The following is a 16,824-nucleotide window of genomic DNA, read 5'->3' as shown; positions in this document are numbered from 1 at the left end:
CAGCTGTCTTCGGGCGAGAGGCGGGGTACACCCTGGACTGGTGGCCAGCCAATCCCAGGGCACATACGTATAGACAAACAATCATTCACACTCACATTCATACCTATGGACAATTTGGAGTGGCCAATTAACCTAGCATGTTTTTGGAATGTGGGAGGAAACCGGAGTACCCGGAGAAAACCCACGCACGCACAGGGAGAACATGCAAACTCGACACAGAGATGGCCGGGGGTGGAATTGAACCCTGGTCTCCTAGCTGTGAGGTCTGCGCGCTAACCACTAGACCGCTGTGCCGCCCTTATTTAATGTTATTTATTAATTTAATTTAATTTATTTAAGAACGCATTTTTATATTTAATTCATTTTATTTAATTAATGACACATTTAGGTAATTAGGTGTGTTTATTTATTAAATAAAATAATAGCACATTTAGTAACATTTATGTATTTATTTCAAATTTTATTTCATTAGTGTCACGTTTAGGTAATTATTTAACGATGTATTCATTTATTTTATTCTCTCACACGTCATTACTGATGCCCCGATATCGTTATGAGCACAAACATGAGATTGGATACCTTAAATGTATGCCAATATCATCCAATTATTATAAAACCTATTTTGTTTGAGCCTGAAATTGCAGCACTTTTAGGGTGCTGGAGGTGTCACTTTGGCCCGAGAGCTCACCTCAGTTCAGCGGAGCCTGTCCAGAGGACATTCTCTGTCCATGGCTGACTCTGTGCTAGAAAGTAATGAGGACACCCCCATCCTCCAGCAGGAAGACCTTGGTCTTCTTAACAGACCCGCTTGCTTGTGTGTGTGTGTGTGAGGCAGTGTGGAGTGGAGCTCCAGAAGTTGTCTGCAGGTCTCATTAGACTTCTCACATGGTCACGCTTCTCTACACTTCACCCGTGCGCCTCCCTCTGGCGTCCGTCTGTCACGCCCGTGGAAGTCGTGCCGATGGAAGCTGCCGTACAAAAGCTGAGCGACTCATCCCGAGGCAATCTGTTGCCGTTCGCCAACAATCAAAGGAGTGTCGGGAAGTCAGGGTGTTTGGGTGAGACGTAAATAAGCAGGACTGGTCTTCACTGACGGCTGGTAAATATGGTACGGCGTTACGTGGCCAAGATCATTCCGCCATCAGACTGGAGGAGGATTAAACTGAGGTGTGAGGATGGGAACCCGGAGGAGAGATAAGAGGAAGGGAGGATTGCTTTCTCGGAGCCAGCGTCCACCGCTACGTTGCTCGCTATAACGCTTGTCTTTTTACTAGTAGGCCTCACAATCACGCCACAAGTCATCCAGCGCTCAGTCAGCAACGCTCTTCAACACTCCATTTTGAAATACGACAGGAAGTACTTGACCACGTGGCTCGTTTTCTCCGCTGGGTCAGCTATATGAAATGAAAATGATTTCCTGAAGTCATTGACTAAGACAGTATATGTCTTAGTTAACATCGTCATTGCATATATTTCAAAATGGAGAAATAGTTTATTTAGAATGTACATATTTGATGAATTATTTACTCGAATTTTTCTATCACCAATTAGTAGCAGATTTTAATGTTAAAATTCAGTAAGTTAAGCAAGTTTCTGCAGCGAATGGACCTTTGAGCACAGCGCCGTCTTGAGTTAAAATCAAGGTGGTTCCTGTCGAAGAGATGGCAAAATGTGGGCTACGCTGATGTGGCGCAACATGCTAGCCTGGCCCTGACAACACGCCTCCGACAACATCTTTAGATATACTTTCCACCAGGTCTTGATGGTGTCCTTCATCTTCTTTGGGGGCGATGATCTCTTGTACTCAGCGGAGAGAGCTTAATTACAGCAAGGCCGGCCGCGGCGTGCTTGGCACTGATTAAAAGGGACAATGGCGCTCCGTAGGGGGAAACATGGCGGCGAGTTTGTTCACTTTCAAGCGTACTCTGCTTATCACCGTCTGACCGGCTCCATTACCATGGCTTTGAGGCTCGCTTTGTAATTGCTTCTCTTCTATTAGCAGGCCTGCATGGCAAACACACACACACACACACTCGGTGGCGTTTACACAGCTGGAAATGGCCTGTCTGGAAATCAAGCTGATGAAAGACACGCCTGAGATTTGATGGTCTAAAGATGTACGGCAGGGGTGTCCAAACCTTTTCCAGCGAGGGACACTTAGCCAAACATGATACTTTGATATTTTATAAAGCAAAGCATGTACATATGCAAGTTATATACTGTTTATAAATATACAGTATTTCTACAAAAAGCTGCACCTCAATCAGCTGCCTCATATACTCTAGGTTAAGAAAACTCTTATTAGTATCAACTTTTTTTTTCAATTTTTTTTATTTTTAAAATATTCCTATAATTTTCCCCAACCTAATATTCCCAAAAATATTGTATTGTTTCTCCTAATATTAGCGATATTAAAATAACATTAATTTTCTTCATAATATAAGTTTATTCTTGGAAAATTGCTTTTTTTTTCTCATTAGAAGTCAAAATTATAAGATAAAAATTCATAATAATGAGATTAAAAAGTTGAAATGAGAAGTTGTACTTATGAGATAAAAAGTCCAAACCATGAGATAAAAAGTAATAAGTCAAAAAGTAATTGTTATCTCATATTATGCCTTTTTATATCATACTTTCAACGTTATTATCTCATAATTTGGACTTTTTATCTCATAATTGTGAGTTTTTATCACATAGTTATGACATTTTAATCTTAATAATCATATAATTTATTTCCCTTTATTTTTTTTCTTTTTTGCAACTCCTTTTTTCTTTATCTCCTGTTCTGTTTGTCGCTCTTAATATTATTACTTTTTTCTTTTTTAATTTAAAAAAAAAAACAGCTGCTCAACAAATGGCCCCTGGGCCTCACTTTGGACACCCCTGCTGTAACATAATATTTTTAATCCAAACAGAGGAGCATACTTTAAAAGTATTGATATTACTTGAATTACTTACTTGAATATTTCAACTTTATACTAAGACCGCATTATTATTCACCTTATATGTCCAAGGGCCACACCTTGGACACCCCCGATATACAGTAAGTTAACGACAAGTCACTTTCTCACAGCATGCGTACGCAAACCGAGGCAAAAGTGTGGCATGTGTCATTGAAGGTCCCACTGTATGATAAAAATAGTACTTCTACTACTTGCTACTACTTGCTACTTGTGATCCATCTTGGGAGTCTGACTGACGCAGCAGCTGTCACCATGGCGGCGGTAAAGCAGGCGTACGTCAGATGTGCAGTCTGACTTTACAGATCACCCTTCAGCCCATGGCAATGCTCCGTGATCAAGACCCTGAAGATGTGTCCAAGTCAGCACATTTGCATGATATATATATATATATATAAATATATACTTAGATATGCCTGCACACACACACACACACACCAGCATGTGTGGTGGTGTTGCCGCAGTGAAACTCATACGTGTTTGTAATCATCTTACATGCAAACGTTTACTCAGATTGATTAAAGCTAGGACACATCTGCTGTTTAATCATGGTTTTTGTTAAAAATAGATGTGTGGGCTTTTTTGTGCTGTCTTTGCAGGCTGGATGAAAGCGAGACGAGTTTCAAACCCACGTTGTCCGCCTTCGACTTCCAGCGTCTTCTTTACAACCTGACAGCTCTGCACGTCAGCAACGCGGGAGGAATCAACTGTAAGTTAGCGTCTCACCAAAACGCCACCCTTTTGTTGGACTTTACCAGTCCGCCATGGCATGTATGAGCAAGCACTTTTGGTGATCTTGGCATGGCCGACTTGACACACACACACACCATCTCATGTATCATGAAGAAGTCAATGTCATCTTCACTTGCAAAGGACGAGCATCATCACGTTAGCTCTTAGTTTAGCTCTTAGCATAGTGTTTAACTTAGCTTTTACCTTAGCTTTTAGCTTTGTGTTAGTTTAGCTCTTAGCATATTTCCTAACTTAGCTTTTACCTTCACTTTTAGCTTTGCTGTTAGTTTAGCTATTAGCTTAGCTCTTAGCATAGTTCTTAACTTAGCTTTTACCTTAGCTTTTACCTTTACTGATAGTTTAGCTATTAGGTTAGCTCTTAGCGTAGTTCTTAACTTAGCTTTTACCTTAGTGCTTAACTGTTTGTTTACCTCTTAGCTTAGCACTTAGCATAGTTCTTAAGTTAGCTTTTACCTTAGCTTTTAGCCTTGCTGTTAGTTTAGCTCTTAGCATAGTTCTTAATGTAGCTTTTAACTTAGCTCTTGCGTAGTTCTTAGCTTTTACCTTAGCTGTTAGCGTAGCTCTTAATTTAACTTGTTGCATAGCTGTTAGCATAGCTTTTAGCTTAGTTCCACCAGAGGATAGATTTGAAATATATCAAATATTATTGTATTTATGAATATATTTGAATATACTATTATATTGTGTGTATTATTTAATACTAATGTTAATAAGAATGTTTGTATGCCCTATTTAATGAATTATTAAATTAAATAAACAGAATGTATATATTTCATGAATGATTTCTCCTATTTCACATCACCAATTATTAGTATATCTTAATGTGAAATTCATATAAAATTCTACACCGTATGGCGTCGTCTTCAGTTCAAATCCAAATGTATTGATTTGTCTCCTTGCAGGTTTTCTTCAATTGTACCTCTCATTATTTTCTCAGCTGTTTTGAGGCCAAGAGCGGATTTTCCCTCGACAACATAGCATATCGCTAAATGATATATTTGAAATATAAAAGCCCTTCATTTGAAATATGAAAGCATTCAGCATCCTTCCAGCTAAACAAAGGAAAAGTTAGATCTGATTAGCGTGATGGAGAAAGCAGCTTGTCAAAAATGTGTGACTTGACTGTACGTGTGGTCTGACACGTCGGGATGCAGTGACAGGATCTCGTCATAAAAGGCTGCATAAGAAGTTTAAACTAAAGCACACGGGGAGCCGTTCAATTCGGTGAAAAAGAGGACATTTAGTCCCACATGCTGGGAACTCCTTCTTGGAATCCTTTCCTTAGTTTTAACTTTTGCGTGTGTGGTTTATTAAAGCCGCATGTCTAAAATGGAAGCCTGCGGATCAGACACAACAGCTGTCCGCCGTTTTAATGAGAACACACACACACTCATGCATATTCCGTCACGCTTAGTCTGCTGAACCGCCCACAAAGACGAGAAAAAGCTCGTCTGTTAATGATTTCAACTTTGCTCTCAAAGCCATCATCGCTGCCGGCCACCCCGCAAACGTTCATTTCCCCCCCAAAAACCCCATAAAGCCTCGCTCTCATCTCGCCCCACTTTAGACTTCTTCGTTTTACAGCGCTACGACGCCACCCGTCATCATTTTAACGACAGCGGCAAAATTGTCTTTAGTCCATAAAGGCGGGCTGTGACGTTCCTAAAGACTCTTTGAGCGATACTTTATGACAAATTCAAAGTTTAACAGCTTAGAGTCCCGCCGGCCGAAGTGATCCAAATTGCGCTGATATCGACTGTCCAACGCAAATTCACATTTAGAGCGCTTTGACAGCCGCCTCCATTGGATTGAGGAATGTTTTGGGAATGAAGTGAAATCCAGGGCGGCGTGTGTGCAAAGGGTCCTAATTACACACCGTTCAACGTGCTATTAAAATTCAGGAGGTAGAGCGGCGTAAAGGCTGGGAGGCCATCTTATTATCCCGCAGCGCCGCAAATGAACCCGCCTTTCATTAAAAGCGACGGCGTGTCGGGATGGCCACTTGTTAGAAGTCACGGTCCATCCTTCCCTCGTCTCTCAACACGTCTTTGGCTCACATCTGCCTCTCGTTACGTCGACAGTCATGTCGTCTGCGTCCATGGAACAGAACCATTCGATAAATACTGTAGATCATAGTCATATCATATTTTACAGCCACATGTTTATTTACTCTATTTATTTGCTATTATTATGTATATAAATAGGCTGCACGGCGGATGAGTGGATAGCACGCAGGCCTCATACTAGCTAGGAGACCCAAGATCAATTCCACCGACATTCCAAAAAATGCTAGGTTAATTGGCCACTAATTCATACCTCTATAGGTATGAATGTGAGTGTGAATGGTTGTTTGTCTATATGTGCCCTGTGATTGGCTGGCCACCAGTCCTGGGTGGACTCCGCCTCTCGCCCCAAGACAGCTGGGATAGGCTCCAGCGTATAAGTATAAGCAAATGAATGAATAAGTCGTTCTTTGGTTTTAATTGGCTCCAGACTCGACTGCAATAAATGAATCTCCGCAATCAATATTAATGTTCAATGTTAATAAATGAAATATTTTTGGAGTTAGAACATAACTTTTCCTCTTCTTCCTCCCTCCTGTCTCCAGACACGTCCCAGCTGGCGGGAGTGCGTCTGAGCTCCGCCGTCTCCTCCGCTGTCGCCGGCCCTCCTGCCCCGTGGGTGGAATCCTGTTCCTGCCCCAGCGGTTTTGTCGGCCAGTTCTGTGAGCGGTGCGGGCCGGGCTTCACCAGGGAGGTCCCCGGTGGTGGACCTTTCTCTCCATGTGTGCCGTGCGACTGCCACCAGCATGGAACCTGCCACCCGGAGACAGGTAACGTGTGGCGGCGCAGGGATGACTACATTATCGTGCTCGTTGTTTGTTCTCAGTTGAGAACCCGTTCATCTCCTTTAATCGAGCTAAAGTGGCTCTGACCATCTCAGGATTTCCACAGTATATGACACCCAGGGTGCATGGGCCACATTAGTACCGAGTCAGGACTTTGACATCCCTGACCGCTTTATGATCACCAGACATGAAGAAAAAACCATCATCTCCCTCACTTGTTTGCTCCACTTATGAGAAGAGAGGCTTTTCATGACATCATGACATCATGGAGCAGACTCCTCCTTCCATTGAGCACGCCTTATGTGTATGGCCACTGCTTTACAACATAGTAGGCTTCGCTACACATCTTAAGCTACAGCCGTGGGGGTCGTAAGGTCGATCAGCTATGATGGCGTCACAGAGTGACTTACTATCACGTGAGGTGTTTATTGGAGATGAATTGCGTACCGGTGTAGACTCCAGCTTACCTGTGATCATCAGAAAAATGGATGAGCGGACGAACGGAAGCCTAATTGAAGGTATCTTTTGAGGATAAAAACTTTTTCCGACTTTCCGGAGGTGACTTCCTGTAAAATAGTAAAGCTGTCATGGCGTGGTTATTTATTGATATTGACATGCTGCCGTGAGTATCCTTGCTGCAATCTGACTCTGGCAGCTGGAGAGAAAAGAAGAAAGTCATAAATAAACCCAACTTGAAACCATTCCTCCATCTTTCATCCTTCCCCAATCTCTTCCCGAGATGTGACCCAGTTGGGAGACGCCGCCAGCTTCCCTTCCGCGTGTGTCTGCTGTTTGCCGCTGTGTGTGTGTGTGTGTGTGTGTGTGTACACATGCGCACTCCGGAAGCCAGCCTGCTATCAGCGCCAGCCTCCACCCTAATTAGACTTGTTAACCGCCTCTCGGCTAATGATGTCTAATTTGCTTGCAGATTCCGTGAGTCTTTTCTAGCGCTCGCTCATTCTGGCTGTCTCTCTTTTGGGACAACACTGGTACTCTTGTTGCCCCCAACCCCCCCAGCCACCCTCCCCTTCCAGCCAGAAGTCAACTGCTTCCCTCTTGTTGCACCTGCATCGCTTTGCCCTTCAGCATCTTGGACGCCCCGCTGACACCCCTCCGTTCCCGCTTGCACTTCCTCAACATCCTCCCGTCTTTTTCTTCAGGGCGGCCTTACACGGGTTTGGAATAGTAGCTGTGACGTAGACTTTGACACCGCTCCTTTGCATTGGCATCACTTATTTAGGGCGGGGTGTTCAATGACGCAGGTAGCTGGTAAATCACTATACCGTATTTCTGCTGGGGATCTTTCATAAGAAAACTGAAGGCATTTATTTGTACTTTTTCTACTTTTATAATAATAACAAATAGCTTTTAAATATTTTTAGGTCATTCTCAACAATTATGGATGTATTTATAGTATTTAAAAATATATCAAGACTATATGGCATTTATTAGGAGTAAGGCATTTATTTGGTTTCTATTTATAATCATTTAAAAAATATTTTAGATAATTTTCATCTATTAAATCATCATGATTTAATTTATACTAAACAATTAAAACTGTCTACAATTTATTTGAACTCTTGGAATTTTATTATTATTTATTATTTTTATTTTAATTGTGAATAATATTTTAGCTAATTTCAGAATATTTGAACTGTATAGACTATCCATCAGGCATTTTTTTCCATCAATGAATTGATAATTAAAAAATAATTATATACAAATGTCATAGAAAGATCGGTATTTTTATAACTGAGCAATATTTGAACTGTCTCATTATGGGCATTTATATGGACTTTTATGTAATTAAATAATATACGTATTTCAAATATTGTTTTGATAGTTTTCATCAATCAATCATAAATGATCATTAAAATCAAATATATAGACAAATATGGGTATATAAGTATATAGATAAAGGTCAAGTCGTTGTCCAGCATGATTCTTATGACTATCACTCATCACTAGATGAGGTTTACTCTCACTTGGCCACATGGAACAATAATACTTTGTTCAAGACCATGAAGTACTTTTGCTTTGTGTCTGCAAAACAAAATCCCATTCCAAACTTTGTTGAAAGCTAATTAGCAAATCAGTCTCGCGTTTGAAGATATTTACAAGGCATGTACCACGCACATGATGAAAGACGTGTTAAATATGGACGTGTCCTCTCCAGTGGCGGTCTTTTAAAGGAACCCCCCCGTGCGTCCCGTAGCAGGGGCCCCAACAGCACCGGCTGAGAGCGGCTCGTTAATTTTAGCCTTTTTGGCTTTGACAAGGATGGCGAGAAGCCGCTCGGCTTCTTCTGAGGCTCCGCTGGGAGACAAATGAAAAAGGCACAAACAGCAGCCATAAACGTTGAATCCGAGGTTAAGGCGGGAAGCATAAAAGTCAGCTTTAGTCTTGACTTGGCATCAGGGGGAACGTCCCGGCCTGACGCTTGCCGTAATTGCTGCATAATGACTGTAGAACCCGCGCCGTGACTTGGGGAGTGTCCACAGACCGCGACGGGGTGCAATTTATTCAGAGGGAAGTTCCTTGCTAATCGTGATTTATTAACACTCGGCGTTGTGCAACGTCGTACTGCTTGCAGTGGTGCCACGCAGCAGATTGGCAAAGGACAAAATGTAGCTCTTGTGTGAGCGCTCACGCTAACAGGCGTCTTTTCTTCACAGCCAATCACTTGTGAACGTTTCACAGGACCAGGCTCTATGGCTATCATCACACGTCTTCACCATCGCTCAAATAGTCAACCATTATGGGGTGTTTAGTAAGTCATGTAAATGTATGTTGTGGAAATCAACCAATCAAAGTCTTTCCGTGTTTATAAGCACAATAACTCCTTTACTACAAATCAGCAGATCACAGCCTGCGCTTCAATTAAGCAGTCAGATAATTGGAGACTAAAATAGTTCTAGGACTAAATATAGTTTTAAAAAATAGTCAACATTTGTAGTAGTAGAAGTATACACTGTAAACTATGTACAGTGTATTTGTATTAAGTAATAAATGAATTAGACCAAAATAAAACTTCTTTAATTTTTATATTTAGCCAAATATTTATTAATACAAATGATAAATTATTACATGAAAAGAAACTATTGTAAAAAAAAACAAACACATAAAATTAATAAATACATATATAAAAAAATAAAATCAATTAAATAATACTTTTTTAAAATTGCATTAATAAAATATTTATGAAGAAAATGTACATTTAAAAACATAATTGATACTGCTAAAAATATTAAGAAAAAACACATGCAACAAATATATTGTAACCATTTTGTAAAAAAAATAAATAAAAATTGATTTTAAAATGTATATATTTGAAAAAACTACTGAAAATAACTGAAAAACATTAACAGAAATTAATGGAAAAAACACTTAGAAATGTATTTTAATGATTTTTTTTTTTTGGTTTTTATTAGGTTTTAGGTTTTCTCTGCCTCCAACAAATGACCTCCAACAAAGCCACCATAGATTTTTAGACCCGGAATAAGCTCTGAAAGCTTCTCCATCGCCATAGTTCTTCCAAACGGGGCCTCGGAGAGATGACGATGCATTTCAAAAGGCATTTGTTGGTAAGCAGTGAGTCACCAGCCTGCATTCTAATAAGTGGCTGCACTTCTTTGTGCGTATGTTAATGGCTGCAGCCGGACAGGTATTCACTCTGAAGGCCCTTCTCAGGTCGACTTGAGCGATGCAGGAGCTCCCCCGGGGGTGGGGAGGAGGGACCCAGAAAAGGAAACTAGTGTTTCTTGGCCTCCTTGGACGGACTGCGGAAGTTGTGACATTTAGTTAAGAGATGCGAAAGAGATGCGATTTATTCCTCCACGTTTGGCCCCGCACAAATGTCAGCGTGAGAAACAAGCGAGTGCTGAACGCGGGACTCTAAGAAGTTTACAAGTGATTTGTTTGGGCTGTTGTTGCGTGTTTAGCAGAAGGCAGCTCGTGATGGACGACGTACAGTAGACAACTTGCAGGTCGTCTTCAAAACTATGCCTTTCTGCTCAATTTCAACTCTGCAAGCGTAGCCCTCTGTTCGATGCTGGGACTTGGCACGTTGTTTTCAAGCACATTCACTTATTTTTTTTTTCATCAAAGACCACCCACAGCACAACCTCCCGGAAAGCTGGAGGAACGCAGACTCAAAACAACTTGACTCAGCACAATTTGAAGTTATTTTGTATTCATTTAGAAATTAGTTTAATGTGAAAATATTATTTTTAGTAAGACTCTTAAGTAATACAAAATTATTAAATAATACTTGACATTTTTTGTATTGATTTTTAATTTTGTTAATGTGAAACTATTCTTATTTTTACTAACACTAACACATTATTACTAAGTTATTAAATAATACTGAAAAGATTTTGTATTTTTTAATTTGTTTAATTTGAAACTATTGTTATTTTTAATAATATTTCAAATTATTACTCAATTATTAAATAATATTGAAAATATTTTGTATTTTTTAAATTTGAAACTATTGTTATTTTTAATAACACTCAAGTATTATTATATTAGTAAACACTACTTAAATTATTTGGTTTTTAATATTTAAATAATGGTTTTTAAAAATATATTAATTTGAAATTTAATGTGATTGGCAAAGACAACTGGGATAGGCTCCAGCACACCCGCGACCCGAGTGAGGATAAGCGGCATAAAAAATGTATGGATGGATGGAAAATTTAATGTCAAACTATTGTTATTAAATAATAATACTCTTGAGTTATATAATAAATTATTTGGTATTTTTAATACTACATTTAAGTGTTCTGAAAAGATTGCAGTATAATTGCTGTGACCGTCTTTCATGCATGGCTCGTTCCTTGCCCGTACGAGCTGGCGAGGGATCTGCAGTGCAAAAACCAGCGACAACCTCATTATGGTTTGCAGCCTGGAAATCCAAGCCCGTCTAAGTGGTCTAAGCTTTCTAGAAACTAGAGAGGGGTCAGATAGGCCTGGGTCGATGGAGGCCGCTCCACAAGTATCTTTTTTAATGAGTCTGCCAGAGAGACGAAGCGGTGGGACGAGTCCCAGACAGCCAGTTTGGGCAGAAATAGGACTTTACCTTCAGATATTTTATCCAGCAGGAAAACAAAGTCCTTTCTTCAGGAATGCAATGTGAGCTCATCCCCGTTCATTTGCATCCATCCATGAGGATCAGTCTTGAAATTAATTTGGGCATCAAATGAAGACCGAAAAAAAAAACTGCTTGGGAATGAAAATGGTCCTAGCGCCGCCTCATATCCCACTCAGTCATCTTCACACTCAGTAAAGTCAGCACATTTCCGCTGCCATTAAAGTGATCACGGCTCATTGGGGATCGACACGGCGGCGGCGGTGTCACTGCTTTGCCAAATTTAAAGTCTCACTCCTAAAACACGTGGGCCGTTCTTGGGTTACGATAACAGGATAAACTGCCTCCTGGTGGGGGAGGACGGCGTATGGCTTGGTATCGTGTCCGTCATACCATAACATCCACGTACCGTAGATGATGGAGGAAAGAAGGAAGTCAGAAGGCGAGGGGTGTTCATAGTGTGTATAATTTCACTAGAAAATTTAAAAAAACAAAAATCTGTAATTTTCCAAGAATAAAATCAAAAATTTTAGAGGAAAAATATGTCACTGTCATCGCATAAGGCTGAAATATTCCAGAAAAAAGATAACAAAACACAGAAAACAGCAGAGTGATCCTGTTGTAAAAACAATAGAGCACACGTCTGTTCCAGAGAATCTTTGACTAGCATATCTGCACTAGGCTTTTAAAGCCAGTAGAGGGCTTCTGTCGTATTGAGGATCTTTGACTCAGTTTTTTTTTTTTTTTTCCAGTAAGTTCTTCAAAACAGCAGAGCTTCCTCGTCTTCCGGAGAATCTCAGACTAGTGTTTTTGCAGTAGTTTCTTAAAACTGGTGTTTTTGCTGTAGGTGCTAAAAATAAACAGCAGAGCTCTCCTGTCACGCACAGGATCTTTGACTGTGTGTTCATTGGAGCATTTCCACTGTATTAAGATGTGTATTTCATCTACTGACTTGGCGTCTTTCGCTCCTGGCCATGTTTTTTGTTGTTTAGCAAAAGAGACTTTTGCCGCCATGCGTTTGCTTTTCCAACAGTGCTTAAAAAAGTCAATTACATTTCACATCTTTAGATGGGGCCCTGGGGCCGTTTTTTAGAAGATATATTCCCACGGAAAGGCATGTATTATTCACCTCCCCGCAGCCAAACGTGTACACTTCGTCAGCATTTGTCGCCCATTATGTTTGACCCCTGGTCTGGAGGTCACATGGCCACATAACCGCAGGCTTCCTCGGTGCTGGGAGGCGACACACACATGTGCACACACACACACAGACCAGCGCTAGTATCTTTTAGCAGCATGGCTGATACACTAGCTTGTAATAATAATAGTAGCATCTTTCTTCTTGGCATGGCAACCTGACCCCCCCCCCCATTAGCATTAGAGTCTATTCAGGAATAACAATACGCCAACCTTATTCCTGACTCACAACTAGGAAGCCAAGCTGCTGTATGGAGATTAAATATGGCGATAACCATAGAACGACATACAGGACTTATGCTACAAAGTCAGCTTCAATTATTTGGAATGTGAAGAGACTAAACTCCCAGGTACATTAATCAACTGTGTCCGTATTGTAACTTTTGTTTACACTTGGCACTTTACACTCTATTGTGTTGGAGCTCTCATTTGCTAAGTCATGGGATGTTTTCGTGGCGTTCCCCTTAAGACAATGTGCATTTATGTGACGGGTTTTAGCCAGTAAGTCGTGCTGGACTTTGATGTGACAGTTTAGCTCGACTCTCATTCTGTGAAAACTTGCTAGTAGGCTACAGTATTTGGTCGCTATTTTTGGTCATTTTTAAGCATTAGCTGAGCCTCCTTCCTGGCAGTTAATAACTCAACAAGATAGAAAGGTTAAGTATTCCAAAATCAGAAACCAAAATACAGCAGCAGTGGTCGCAACTCTAATATGTAGCCTCAGTTTTCGCTAGTGGCCTGAGGTATTGTGAGCGAGGGATTGGTGACGCTACTCACTAGTGAGCCGGTGTGGTGCGGCGAGGTGTCACTACTCCGGTAAAGTAGTTCTTGAGCGCAATGCCGTTGTAGCTTGGTTAATATGCCGGTCACATTATTGTTGGACTAGTTGGGTCCCATTACGTGCATTCTTAGCTGCCTCTTTTTTTATCTGTTTTTATATCTTTAGAATTCACAGAACTGAAAACACATGGAGCTCATGTGGTCGGGACCGAGGGCCGCTGTTAGCACAGCACCATCTGAATGATGCTAAAAAAATCTATACACTGTTTAATATTGCATTGTTGAATAAATAATGCAGAATCACAAGCGGCGTCTGTGCAAATGCAAGATTAAGATGACTGTGAGACATCTCTCCTCTTAATTTGGCTTCCCCTGCATGTTGCTTTACGGGCTATACCGTCCCTTTGTTTGCGGCTCTTCACCATGTAAAACTCGATGATTTATTAAGATGCATCACCCACTCTTGGTTTTTTTCCTGGTTTTCCCATTTCTGCATAAGAAGAGGGGGGATGTCATTAATCAGGGATTTGCTTGGTGTTTATGAAACAAATGTTGCACCAAAACAAATTATTCCCAGGGATTTAAGGAAGCCATGAGGTGTTTTTGTTGTTTGTTTGTTTTTTTTTTCTTCCGAGCAGCTTGTGAACCTTCAGTTTTGTTGGACTTCACAGAAATGGTAATCTCCGCACCGCTCGGTGAGGGAATTGCCTCGCTGGCTTCTTGAAGGTCTTTCAGGCTGCATTTGGCTCTTATACATGTCCCAAAAGCAATTATAGCCGCGGTGAGTTCACTTGTCTTTCCCTCGGCCGCGTCGGGCTGCAGAGACTGTTTTCCTAGCAGATTGGCCTGGTCTTGGGGTGGGGGGCAGGTGTTTGCCTCATTTTACAGTACGGGTCAGAGACACAGCGATCTCTGCTGGTGATGGAAGGAACTGCAGCCTCGCTGTTTGTGCTTCTTGGGGGAAAAAAAAAAAGCTCAACACTAATTCTGTCTCTGTGTCTTTGTCCATGTCGCAGGCATTTGCGAGTGCTCAGACTTCACCACCGGGACGAGCTGCGAGCGTTGCCTGGATGGTTACTACGGCAACGCTCTGACCGGCACCCCAGGTGATTGCCAGCCTTGCCCTTGCCCCGGCCGCAGCAGCTGCGTTCTGGTGACTGAGACGGCACAGGTGGTCTGCACCAACTGCCCTGCAGGACAGACAGGTGATGGGGGGGGGGGGGGGTACTCACCTCATTGCTTTCAACTGCTGTTGTGGCCCCACATTATGCCGCTTTCACGCAAGAGTTCCTGAGCATCATACAAGCATGGCCCAACTTGGTCCTGGCATCAACGTTTTTCCAGCTGATTCCTAAACACAGCAGAGCTCTCCTGTTGAATCTAAAAAACAGGAGAATACACTCATTTTATGAGTCAAATCATCAAAGATCCTCTATAATTAGGAAACAGCTTCTGTCATATAGAGCAAATGGACTAGCGTTTTTGCAGATGGTCCTCAAAAACAGCAGGACGCTCCTTGACTATCTTGGACAAATGTTTTTGCAACAGATTCCTAAAACCACTGAGTTCTCCTCTCATGTAGAGGATCTCGGTATAACATTTTTGTAGTTGATTCCTAATTAAAGCGGAGCTCTGCTGCTTGTCCAAGATCCTCTATGTGAGAGGAGAACTGCGGTGCTTTTAAGGGCCTAATTATAGAGGATTTTTGGACTACAATACTGTATTTTGACCTTTTTTCTTTCACCTCATATTTGGTCTCAAATGCAAATAGGATGTGGGAATGTGTAAAAATGCGTAAAGCTAAGTTGTGGTGACCTTCTTGAGTGCTAATGTTCCTATTTGTTGGTGCACAAGCTCAAGTTAATTTATGCTAGCACACTGACTTTTACCTAGCATACCAAACAGCGACGTAATCATCTTGCTCTTTTAATTTCATGTTGTTAGTTTTACACCTGAATACCTGATAAATAAGCTAAATGACATTGCTCGCGTTGCAGGCACGCGGTGTCAAATGTGCGACGACGGTTTCTACGGCGACCCGCTGGGCCAGTCAGGAGCGGCACGGACTTGCACCAAATGTGACTGCAGCGGCAACGTAGACCCAAACGCGGTGGGGGTGTGCGACCACCTGACAGGGCGCTGCCTGAAGTGCATGGGACATACGGAAGGCGAGCACTGCCATCTTTGTCGCCGGGGCTACTATGGCAACGCTCGTAGTGAAACAGTCGGACAGAAGTGCAAAGGTGAGTACTGTAATGTTCCCTTTCGAAAGGGTGACATATTTAGCCAATTGGCGGCCATATTGGTTCTATATGTTGTCTCTCAGCGTGCAGCTGCGACCCCGCCGGAACCTCCGGGCCTGCGCACGAGTGCCACCCTCAGACAGGAAATTGCAACTGCCTCAGTCATGTGACCGGGCGGAATTGCAGCCACTGTGAGGATGGCTTTTTTAACCTCCGACCCGCCGTAGGCTGCGAGAGGTAACAAGGCAACCCCTCCCCCCCGTTGGTGGCTTGTTCTCCTTTAAAACGTAGCCCTGCTTTCTCCAGGTGCGCGTGTAACCCCGTTGGCTCCTCCTCCTCCGCCTGCCACCCAATCACAGGCCAATGCTTGTGCCGCGCCGGCGTGGAGGGGAGATCGTGTGACTCATGCCGAGTGGGCTTCTTTGGATTCTCGTCACGAGGATGCCGAGGTACCAGCCTGCAACCGTAAATGCTCCTTCATCCTGACGCCTTGCTCACGCTCTGTGTTCATCTTCACGCCATCTCGTCCAGCCTGTAACTGTGACCCCATGGGCGCCGCCGCCATGCAGTGCCACGCCAACGGGACCTGTCCCTGTCGGCCCGGCTTCACGGGCTACAAGTGTGACAAATGTGAGCTCAACTATTTCCACAACAGGGACACCCACCAGTGTGAGGCGTGCCCACTTTGCTACGGACTGGTGCAAGAACAGGTCAGTGTTGTCGCCCATTTGCCTTCTCTCACTCAAGTGTAAAAAGAAGTTCACACTTGCTTGACTTCCACTGAGGAGCACACTAACCCTAACCCTAAGAAACCAGGTGGTCCTTGCCCTGGTTTAGGGTCTGCACTAAACATTTTTGCAATGTACCACAGGCCCAAAAAAGGAGCAAAAATAGGCCTTTTTGACCTTGCATTCAGTTTTTCATCCTTCCTTCTTTTGTTTTTTTCCAGTGCAC

The 16,824-nt window shown here is 42.3% G+C and overlaps 1 protein-coding gene across 7 annotated transcripts in view; it reads left to right on the top strand.

Annotated features, from left to right (window-relative positions):
• lamc3 (laminin, gamma 3) overlaps positions 1 to 16,824 on the top strand; it is a 103,041-nt gene that overhangs the window by 72,686 nt on the left and 13,531 nt on the right. For all 7 annotated transcript variants that reach the window (XR_009121534.1, XM_058064273.1, XM_058064275.1 and 4 more), the window contains 7 exons: positions 3,560 to 3,669; positions 6,322 to 6,546; positions 14,644 to 14,832; positions 15,625 to 15,870; positions 15,954 to 16,107; positions 16,177 to 16,319; positions 16,402 to 16,580. Coding sequence is in view for 6 of the 7 variants with exons in the window: in XM_058064273.1 (XP_057920256.1) it covers positions 3,560 to 3,669; positions 6,322 to 6,546; positions 14,644 to 14,832; positions 15,625 to 15,870; positions 15,954 to 16,107; positions 16,177 to 16,319; positions 16,402 to 16,580 (1,246 nt within the window). In the remaining variant the exon portion in view is untranslated. The remainder of the gene's footprint in view (positions 1 to 3,559; positions 3,670 to 6,321; positions 6,547 to 14,643; positions 14,833 to 15,624; positions 15,871 to 15,953; positions 16,108 to 16,176; positions 16,320 to 16,401; positions 16,581 to 16,824) is intronic.

Source organism: Doryrhamphus excisus, chromosome 2 (genome assembly GCF_030265055.1).
Source record: "Doryrhamphus excisus isolate RoL2022-K1 chromosome 2, RoL_Dexc_1.0, whole genome shotgun sequence".
Lineage (NCBI taxonomy): Eukaryota > Metazoa > Chordata > Actinopteri > Syngnathiformes > Syngnathidae > Doryrhamphus > Doryrhamphus excisus.
The sequence above is the reverse complement of the archived record's forward strand: the minus strand, read 5'-3'. Positions and strand labels throughout refer to the sequence as shown.